The following is a 10978-nucleotide window of genomic DNA, read 5'->3' as shown; positions in this document are numbered from 1 at the left end:
TTTCAGAAAGAGCCCAGTCTCATTCTTGAACTGTAGTCCTTTTAAAGATTTTCCCTCAGCCAGCTCAGGGAAGAATGCTCCTCCATAATGGGCCTTGAATGGCTCATGGAGTCCTTAATCCAACTGGGAGTTGGATAGGGCCAAACTGAAGCCCAACAATTGGTCTAGGCAAAAGGGTTTGATTTCACGCAGTAGAAGCTAGAACTAGTTTAAGCCACCACCACCCACCCACAAAAAACCCCCCAGCAAATTATTTTGGTTCTGTAGGTTTTGAAGAGGAATCATTTATTTACCCAAAATTATCCAGTTTCATTTGCAAAATTTTGGTTTCTATGTCTTCTCCCTGCCACAATTCTCTCTCTCTTTTACACACACACACACACACACACACACACACACAGAGTTACAGCAACTAGAATTTTTGCAGCACCGTACACTTCAACCCCACCTGACATACCCTTCCTCCCCCAAACTCAAACCCCTACAGTGGGGCTGGGGCTTGCAATGAAGTCCTCAAAAGGAAACTTTATGGTTGTGTCTGTACTGGAGGAAACCTCTCCATCTGAAAATGGGCGTTTAAGGCTCCTTTATACTGCTCTGGCCCTTTTATCCAGCACAAAGGGAGCTGGGTGGAGGCTAGAACCTCACCCCCTCAGCTGCAATTAAAAACTCTTTTCATCCGCATTAGTTTTCTCTTAATTAGCTTAGAAAGACTTGACCTTTTAGTAAAATTTCTATCTACTTTTAACTTTGGAGAGACTAACATTTAATTAAGATAATGGGGTTGACTCTGTCTCCCGCATGACTCATTTTCCACTAATGTTGTTCCATGCAGTGGACAATCAGCCCTCAGGTTGCCAAACCTCCAGGACTGTCCTGGAGTCTCCAGGAATTAAAGATTAATCTTTAATTAGAGATGTCATGTGATGAAACCTCCAGGAATACACCCATCCAAAACCGACAAGCCTAAATCAGGCCCAATATTTCATGTGAGAGCTACGTATTTAATCACAAAGAGATAGGGGAATTTAAACATTTATTCTTTATTGTATTGCTCAGATATCTATGCAATTTATGTATGTAGTGTAGTAAAGGATCCACATTTCCCCAAACATCACATTGCAGCACAGTCTCTTTACACGCTGGGAGCAATCACTGCCTTCTTTAAAAGGTGACAATCAGTTGAAAGTTTAAGCATTTCTGGTAGTAAATGAAGGAAAAAGCTAAGTTATCAATACATATTTTTCAAAAAAAAAAACACTCAAAAATACAGTTTACAGAGGACCGCCAATGAAGTCAAGCAACTACTTCGATGATACTTTATCTGTAAATGTAGACTCTGCAGTTTAAAAAAAAGCCAAAGAAGCACAAACATATATATTTTAACTTTTAAAATAATTTAAATACAGTAATATTTTGCTTGCGTTACCTGCGTTTACAACATATGGTCTATGATCTGATCTATATATATAGGGCCAGATCCTTAGCACCTGAGGCTCTGGCCCATATTTAAATTGAACAATCCCAAGCTGTTCACATTTGAACACAGAACAATAGTTTAACATTGAAGAACTAGTTACAGTGCAGCTAAAAGAAATAGTACTAATTAAAACAATGTAAGATTCTAGAAAGAATCTTAGATGTAAAAATGTTGAAATAGTTAATATTTATTCTTCACCTCATAAGTCTCTAGTCTGATGCTTACAGATTGATTATTCAAAAGCCACTGAAGGTCAATTAAGCTAATGGTCACAAGTAGTATTATTATCCCTCAACAACATTTCTTAATTTTTTGATAACTAATATCGGTATTTGAAAGACATTTGTATGGTTGCTGAAAACTTTTATTAAAATGTATCCTCTTGCTACGAGATGTTTACCATACTTAAAAAAAAAAAACAAAAAAAAGCCACCACATGAAAAACATAAAAAAATATTTTTAAAAAGATTATTTTTAGAAAACCCAAACAACTGCAAATACAGCTTATCTTTTAATATATATATATTCTTCAGGTGTTTTTTTTAAAAAAAAAATGCATCATTTACAAAGTGGCAAAAAAGTACAACAGTCCTAGGATTTATTTTTGTCCATTACATTGAGCACCTCATCCAGAAGTGAGGGTCCCAGGTCAAGCTGCAATGAAAGAAGCGAGCCTGCAAGATCTGAAAGGGATTCTTCTGACTTAGTCTCTGCCTTGGTAAGTTCACATGAGAGATGACTGTCATCAAGTAAGTCAACTGTTTGCCAATCAGTGCATTGTTCAGAAAGGCTGGATGAATGACTCTCTCTGCCATTAGTATAATTTGACCCAGAATCATTCGGCTCCCATTGGATGTCATCTTTGTACATTTCCCCATTCTCTAACTGTTTGCTTTTCTCCCGCAATTTTTCTTCCATTACTGGCTCACAACTAAGCCTTGGATTCTTTGATGGCCCAAAGGAGTCCCGCTTTGAATTAAATGTCACTGGTGACAATAAGGGCAACACAAGGGCTTGAGAACCACCAATGGCAGGAAGCGAGATGGCATTTTTGAGCACGGGGGAAGGAGTTTCTGTAAACATGGAGTCACAGGTGCTGTTTGCCCTTAAGAACTCACTATGTCCACCAAACTGACCAACTCTTGGTGTTCCCTCATTCCCAGGTAACAGCTCATAATTTCCTTGCAGAAATGAGATGTCCCCAAAAACATCATGTTGTCCCTCTTTCCCAATGTGTATGGTGTGGCGAAAGTCTCCAAGTGGTGGACTGATCATATCAGGCGACAAAATATCCCTTAATTTGAATTTCTTCCCTTTCTTATTATTGGCAGCTTTCAGGTAGATGGGTGTCTTAGCTGGCATTTTGTTTTCAGATTTTGAGGTGGTCTGTTTTATAAGGAATGGAAAAAAAACAACCCACTTCTTATAGGAATTAGTGATTCTTCTCCAGCAGACTTTCAATGTTATCGTTGTCACATTATTGACTTGGATGGCTCTCACACATAGGGTCCATTTCTTCTGGGAAGGAGAATCTGGGAATTAAGAGAGCTGAAGAACCCCAATGCAGAGCCTTCCAAGTTTAAACATACAACCGTCCTTCAAGTGAGGAATTAGTGACCAAGTACTCTATTACTTCCAAAACCTGAGAAAACCTGTATGGGAAACAAAGCAGGTTATTAGCTTACTCTTCATGGTTCACTCAGCCTTGCTTTTACAAAAACAATTAGTAATGGTACTGACAGTTCCAGCCTGCAGATTAGCTTTATGATGTTGCTTCCCTTCATTAAGCAGGATAAAAGGCTTTAGTCTAACAAGGGCTAGCTAACCTCTTCCTGACTTCCTAGTTTTTTGAAGTCAGAGTTCCTTAGACACGGTGGCTGAGCACAGTTCACTTGGTAAACTCACTATCTCAGTTTCTCTCTCACTCTGTCAGTCATCTTCAATCTGGAGAGGCAGCAATGATATTCAAAGATTTCCACATTGACATTTAAAAGAAAAAAACCTCAAACTTTTTAAACAAAACCCCACACATTTTAACACAGAGGCCTATACACCTTAAGATTGAGATAGGTCTGAGAAAGTTCAAAGTTAGACTCATATAGCCAAGATTTTCAAAAAATGGTGTCAAAGGCTATGGCTTACACTACAGAAGGTTTTTTTCTCCCCTCCCGCTCTCCTGCTGGTAATAGCTCATCTTAAAGTGATCACTCTCCTTAGAGAGTGTATGGTAACACCCATTGTTTCATGTTCTCTATGTATATAAATCTCCCCAATGTATTTTCCACTGAATGCATCCGATGAAGTGAACTGTAGCTCACGAAAGCTTATGCTCAAATAAATTTGTTAGTCTCTAAGGTGCCACAAGTACTCCTTTTCTTTTAGCGAGCAGCACAGCTGCCCTGCTGTAAGCTCTCTAGCGTAGCCACTCTAAGTCAATGGGAGAGAGGTCTCCTGTTGGCTGAATTACTCCAGTCCCAGCAAGTGGCAGTAGCTATGTTGGCATGAGAAGCTCTCCCACCGACATAGCGCTGTCCATACCAACCCTTAAGTCGGCATATGTTATGTTTGGCTAATTCACATCCATGAGTGACATAACCATGACAACTGAAGATGTCGTGGAGCCTAGATTTAGGCTCCTACCCCCATACTGAAGCATCTAAATAAGACGCCTGATTTTCCAAGAGCGTTAAGCATCCACCACCTCTCATTGTCGGTGTCCCCTCAAAAAAAAAAAAAAAAAAAAAAAGGAAAGAATCAGATGATTTATTTGGCAGCCTAACTGTAGGCCCTCTTTTGCTTCCCTGAAAGGTCAAAATTTTAGGAAGTTATGCACAACTGAAAAGATCTTAGAATGGAAACTCTCACCTCAGCCTTAACTATAGTTGTCATTAGCACTTCAATTATAATTACAAGTTAAAAAAAAATCTGTCAATCCAAAATTGCACATTTGAAACAAATCACAGGACATAAGGAAGTGCAGAAAGGGTTAAAAACCATATCCTAGGTTAAACTCTACCGAAGGCAATGGAATTAGGTTACAGGTTCTAACGGCAACATTAATTCAGGCAGGCTGCATGCTATCTGCAGTGAAATTAGATTTATTTACTAAAATGAGTATTAAAAATAAAGGTACATATTTAAGAACAGAAAACATCATTTATGTACAAGGTGGTCAAGTTCACTTTATTTTTTTTATTTCTTGGCTTTCTGGGTGTGACTTTCAATCCAGTCCTCCAGTTTTTACAGGCAAAATTTTACATCCACAATTAACTGCGCCTAGTATTCAGTCAGGAAGGAGCAACATTGTGGGAGTAATTCACTGTTGGTGCCAAACAACACAAGAAAGACTGGCCCAGCTTGAAAGTCAGCCCTCTGCAAGGTTTACCCTTTTGACTTATTGCTATTCAGTTCCTAAAAGTGAACACTAGAAAACTAAGTACCTAGTTAAAATCTCTTAACTAACTTCTAACACGCACTGGAAAAGTGACCTTCATATCCCTCCCTTGGCTTCCCTTTCTCCATCATATAAATGTCAGCTACGTGTCCTCACTTCCAAGGAACTTTATGACCCTTCCTCATCCAACCTCATCTCTCATTCAGGATGATCGGCCCACAATGCCAGCCTCTGCAGCCCTGCTGTAACAAGAGCAAGGGAGCGGATCTGTGACAGCAGAGCTACAGAGAACTTCTGGGGCTGCTGCAGGGCCCGGGACAATGGATCCCTGCAGGCAGAGGCAGAGTAGGGGTTTGTGGGTCCCTGGGTCATAGCAAGTGGAGGCTCTTTCCTACCCCTTCCACATGCAGTCCCTCCCACCCCCCGGCGCTCCTGAAGGGGAGGAGTGGGCTTGGGCCACAGGGGCTTCCCCCACTTCCCAGCAGGAGCACCGGGCAGGCAGAGTCGGACAAGCCCCTGCACCCTGACCCTGCTCCCTGGCAGGAGCGCCAGGGGGACAGAGCAGGGCAAGCCAGCATGGGGAGCACCTATTTTGCTGGTTCTCTTGGGCACAGGCCCCATTGGCTCATGGCTAATCCACTACTGCCTGCAGACAAAGTAGGGGTGAAGGAAAGGAAGGCTCCAGTGCTAGCGGGGCAGAGCAGAGACCCCTGGCCCGGGCTGTCAGGAGGAGGACAACAGTAACGAACCTCTGGCCATGGTGGAGACCACCCAGTGCAGTGGCTGAATGGCTCAGTCCATAGGCAGGAATTGTTCAGGAACACCCCATGGCCATGCACTCATTCTCCTTCTGGCAGTCCTGACTGGGGGGGGGGGGGGGGGTCCTCTGCCCTGCACCTTGTGCCTCAGTGTCTTGGACCCCTGCTGTTGGCATTGGTAGCCCTCTGCAGCCCCGCTGTTGGCATTGCCCTAGCCATACTTCCCTCCCCCACCTAAATTTACAGCAACTGTAAAAATAAAAATCGTTTAAAAAATTTCTTAAAAGTGAAAAATGCAGTATTAATAGTGGATATAAAAAAGTCCCAGATTCTGCCAAGGCTATACATAGCACAATGAGGTCCTGGTCCATGACTAAGGCTCCCAGGCACAATGGTAAAATAAATAGATAAAAAGGGAACATATAAACTTAATTAAAAAAAAAAGTGAAAAGGATCTCCTTCAAATTAAAAATAAACAACAAAAATCCACTCTCCCACCCCCCCATACTTTGAATAGAGAGACCAGGCCTGAGACATTTCCACCTCAATGACACATTTTCAGTTATAATCCTGTTTTCACTCAAGCAGTTTTACCTTCCAGTCTTTGTTACCAAGCAAAAATTTATAATGCTGTCTCAGACTCCTTTCAGCAGTCTCATCAACCCAGTACACAGTCAGCATAAGCCTCTCTCATGCAGCCTAAAATTTGCAATGGATGCCTCAGTTTATATCTCAGCCCGCACTTCAAAAACAGTTACAAGCTAGTTTTTGAGGACTAGGGCTACCAGGGAGAGGTAAATACATAAGGTAAAGGCAGACTCCCATCTCCACCCCCAGCAAGGCCAGATGCAATTCCCTGGTAAGAAACCCAGCCCCCACACCCATACCATCTTTTGGGAGGGTGAGGTTGGGATTTCTATTAGAGCAGTGGTTTTCAACCTGGGGTCCACAGATTACATCTACGATTTCCAAAGCGGTCCACAAATGAAAAAAAGTTTGAAAACCACTGCATTAGAGTTCTCTCTTTTGGGGGCTCCATCTTTCATATCCATCTCTGGTTAATATGTGTTTTAGCGAGTTTTACATACAAAGTTGCACCAGTTTAACAAGATCGGCACATCACCACACCTTCAGTTCCACCGGTGCAACTTCTGGGTTCAGATCAAGCCTTAAATCTGAAGTCTCATCCCCAAACTGCTGGGAGGAAGGAGATGCCTCCTGCAAGGGAGAGGGTCTCCACTATTTTGCCCCTACCCTTGGAACCTTCTCTCCTCTGATTAACTCCAGTGCATGCCTCTCTTGCTGCTCAGAACTTTCCCAAGCAGAAGCAATATACATTTGACATCTTCAGTTTCATTGCTGCTGTTCAGAACCCTGTGAGCAGCAGTCAAAAGCGACCAGAACCATGTTAACTTCACTTTGATGCTGCTTGGCAAAACTAAAAGCAACTAATCTGTGCATCTGCCAACTCAACAAAATTACACTGCATTGAACCTGCATCAGTTTACATTTGGGAGGTTCTCTTAATTTACATAAAAGAGTTAGAAACGTACGAAATAATCTTCAACTCTGCAGAATTTAACAGGAAAAATCTCTGTACTTGCCTTGTAGATTTGTCACTTAATCACTAGATGAATGTATTTTTCAAGCCCTGACAAGACACACAGTCTTGAATTTAAAAAAAACCAGGAGATGCATTAGGTACTAGACTGTTATTCAGATACTTTCCTGTTTGTCAACACTAACAAGAACATGCATTGAAATGGTCCTCAATTAGCACAATGGCAAACTCCCTTGAAAAGCTGGGCACTCAGCATACATACAGAATATATTTTATGCTGTTTACAAAACCAAAGGCCAATAGAGTAATCATACAAGACAGAAACGGGTTCTACAGAAAATGCATTACTCAAACCAGATCAGAGGCTCTGGTGCAGCTACAACCCATGGCTGGCTGATGGTTGAAGTCAGGGCAAACTAGTCAGTACAGTACAGACAAGCCCTTAGTTATAATATAAGCAGTACCGATATACTTAAGAACTTACCATCTCTTATGTTTGAAATCCCATCTAGATTTCTGTATCAGTAGCAGGCAGCAGGCCCTGGAAAATATGAGAGAAGGACATATATGTTTGTTTCCTGGAAAAGACCCCTTAACTTCCATGTTTATATAGCCCCAAATCACTTCTGAGTAGCTCCAACCAAATCAGTTAGTACTGTTTAGCTCTTTTGTTGCTCCCTGCTAAAGAGTTTACATCCTTTTGATTCAGGCCACAGATTTAATTACTCCATAAAAGATTCCGGCCAATTCACACACCAGTTCAGTTCAAGTGATTTACCCTAACTCTGCTCAACCCAGCCCTTTTAGATTCAATTTACCCATTCTGTCCCAGTTTAACTCAAAAGAAACTGGGGACGACAAAAAGCCACAAATACATGAAAAAAAAAATCACACATTCTGCTCCCCACTGGACATATATTTATTTATCAGTGACTGGGAATGCATGGAAAGCTTCAAATATTTGATGTCTTAGTGAGCTGAAGGGAGTATAAAAGGAACTGGTTCATTTTCAGGCACACTTTCCTCTCCACTTACCTTCCCAAAGGTGTGAAACACTTCTTATATGGATTCTGTCCCTAAACGTTTTCATTTCCTCTAGTTAGATTCCCTCAATTTAATGAAACGTTAGAAGAAAAGTATGCCAGCAATGTTTAGACAGGTGGTGAAGATAGCTGAACTGCAAGGATAGGCTAGGACAGATGGAACTTAGAGTCCCTGCCTCTAGATATTTTCCATGTCTGCTCTCCCCACAAAGTCCCCTCTTCTATTGAGGAGTGTCAAATATAAGGGGAAGGGTAAACACCTTTAAATCCCTCCTGGCCAGAGGAAAAATCCTTTCACCTGTAAAGGGTTAAGAAGCTAAGATAACCTCGCTGGCACCTGACCAAAATGACCAAAGAGGAGACAAGATACTTTCAAAGCTGGAGGGAGGGGAAACAAAGGGTTCTCTCTGTCTCTGTGATGTTTTTGCCGGGACCAGAGCAGGAATGCAGGTCATAACTCCTGTAAAGAGTTAGTAAGCAATCTAGTTAGATATGTGTTAGATTTGGTTTTTTTTAAATGGCTGATAAAATAAGTTGTGCTTGATGGAATGTATATTCCCGTTTTTGTGTCTTTTTGTAACTTAAGGTTTTGCCTTGAGGGATTCTCTATGTTTTGAATCTGATTACCCTGTAAGGTATTTACCATCCTGATTTTACAGAGGTGATTCTGTTACATTTTCTGTAATTAAAATTCTTCTTTTAAGAACCTGATTGATTTTCATTGTTCTAAAGATCCATGGGTTTGGGTCAGTGTTCACCTATGCAAATTGGTGAGGATTTTTATCAAGCCTTCCCCAGGAAAGGGAGTGTAGTGTTTGGGGGGGACATTTGGGGAGGGGGAAACGTTTCCAAGTGGGCACTTCCCCTGTTGTTATCGTTAGACACTTTGGTGGTGGCAGTGTTTAACCTAAGCTGGTAAGAATAAGCTTAGGGGGTCTTTCATGCAGGTCCCCACATCTGTACCCTAGAGTTCAGAGTGGGGAAGGAACCTTGACAAGGATAAAAATAAGTATCACACTTTTGGAACAATCATTCAGCTATTTGTATCTTTAAATCTTGCAGCCTTTCCCCTATGGAAAACCCCCTCACACGAATCAAACCCCACTGGATAAAAGCACCTTAGTTGCCTCTACTAAAATGCACAATGAGATAAAGCTGCCATTATAATGTTCATACTAAAATGTCAGTTACCCACCCCATTGAAATTGTAATTCACACATCTAGGAGCTATTATTTTAGTCTTTCAATCAGCAATCTTAAGACAGCCTTGCACTTATTAACACCTGAAAGGATCTCTCTGAAATCAGAAAGGTGTCCCACAATGCCTGTTCTCACCTCTCTCACCATCGGTTTGTACTCTACTGTCCTGATCTCAGGTGACTAACCGTCAGCCTCACCCCATACGTTCCTTTACAAGTTTGAAAGTCCCCTTCTTGTTTGCTCCGTGATGCACGTAGTGGTCTTAGCACATCTTTCTAGGTGGCCATGCCTGCTCCATGCAATCCCCCACTTGGAGCAATGCCGAGCTGCTGGACCTCCTCTGCATTTGGGGAGAGGAGGCAGTGCAGTCACAGCTGCGCTCCAGCTGTTGGAATTATGATACCAATGGACAGATTTCTAGATTCGTGATAGAAAAGGGCCATGACCGGGACACACTGCAGTGCAGGGTCAAAGTGAAGGAGCTGCTGAACGCCTTCCCCAAGGCTCTCTCCTCTGGTTGTTGTTTTTTAATAAAAATTGTTTTGGTGTGAAAGCAATCTTTATTCCATTAACTGAAAGAAAACACAGAGCCCCACAAAGCAACAGGCAATTGTCTTAAACCTTCATAGCGCATCGTCTGCACCAGTCACAATCACCTCCTAGCATTACAAGAACTGCACTCCTAAGCATAACAACAAATATTAGTGGCTTTCAGCTTCAAATTGATGCCTCAAGGCATCCCTGATCCTTATGGACCTGCGCAGCGCCCCTCTAATAGCCCTGGTCTCTGGCTGTTCAAATTCAGCCTCAAGGCGCTGAGCCTCAGTGGTCCAGTCCTGAGTGAAGCTTTCACCCGTCCCTTCACAATTATGATGGAGCGTACAGCACACAGATATAAACATAGGAATATTGTCATCGGCCATGTCCAGCTTCCCATGCAGGCATTTCTAGGGGGCTTTTAAAACGGCCAAATGCTCGCTCCACAGCCATTCTGCACTTGCTCAGCCTGTTCTTGAATCGCTCCTTGCTTGCTGAGCCACAGCATTAAGGGGTAGGCGGGGATCTCCCAGGATCATAATAGGCATTTTGACTTCCCCTACGGTGATCTTCTGGTCTGGGAAGAAAGTCCCTGCTTGCAGCTTCTTGACAGGCCAGTGTTCCGAAAGATGCGTGCGTCATGCACTTTTCTGCACCAGCCTGCGTTAATGTCTGTAAAAACGCCCACGGTGATCCGCAAGTGCCAAGAGAACCACGGAGAAATACCCCTTGTGATTATTTTACTCGGTGGCTAGGTGATCTGGTGCCAGAATTGGCATGTGCGTGCCATGTATCACCCTTCTGCAGTTAGAGAAGCCCATTTGTGCAAAGCCATCCACAATCTAATGCATGTTGCCCAGAGTCATGGTCTTTCGGAGCAGGATGCGATTAATGGTCCTGCACAGTTCTATCAACATGTCTCCAGTCCAGCTGTTTTCTGTGTGCTCCATAATATCTGTGAGAGTAAGGGGGAGACGTTTTTGGAGGGGTGGGAGGTTGAAGCAA

The 10978-nt window shown here is 42.4% G+C and overlaps 1 protein-coding gene across 2 annotated transcripts in view; it reads right to left on the bottom strand.

Annotated features, from left to right (window-relative positions):
* Window positions 1-2029: 2029 nt before the first annotated feature.
* The window catches only part of CDC42EP3 (CDC42 effector protein 3), a 42341-nt gene continuing 33392 nt past the window's right edge, over window positions 2030-10978 (bottom strand). For both annotated transcript variants that reach the window (XM_043511533.1, XM_043511532.1), the window contains exons 2-3: window positions 7678-7734; window positions 2030-3132 (exon numbers count right to left, since the gene is read on the bottom strand). In XM_043511533.1, the coding sequence (XP_043367468.1) occupies window positions 2072-2842 (771 nt within the window). In that variant the 5' untranslated portion in view covers window positions 2843-3132; window positions 7678-7734 and the 3' untranslated portion in view covers window positions 2030-2071. The remainder of the gene's footprint in view (window positions 3133-7677; window positions 7735-10978) is intronic.

Source organism: Dermochelys coriacea, chromosome 3 (genome assembly GCF_009764565.3).
Source record: "Dermochelys coriacea isolate rDerCor1 chromosome 3, rDerCor1.pri.v4, whole genome shotgun sequence".
NCBI lineage: Eukaryota > Metazoa > Chordata > Testudines > Dermochelyidae > Dermochelys > Dermochelys coriacea.
Note: the sequence above shows the minus strand (reverse complement) of the source record. Positions and strands in the feature narration are given on the sequence as shown.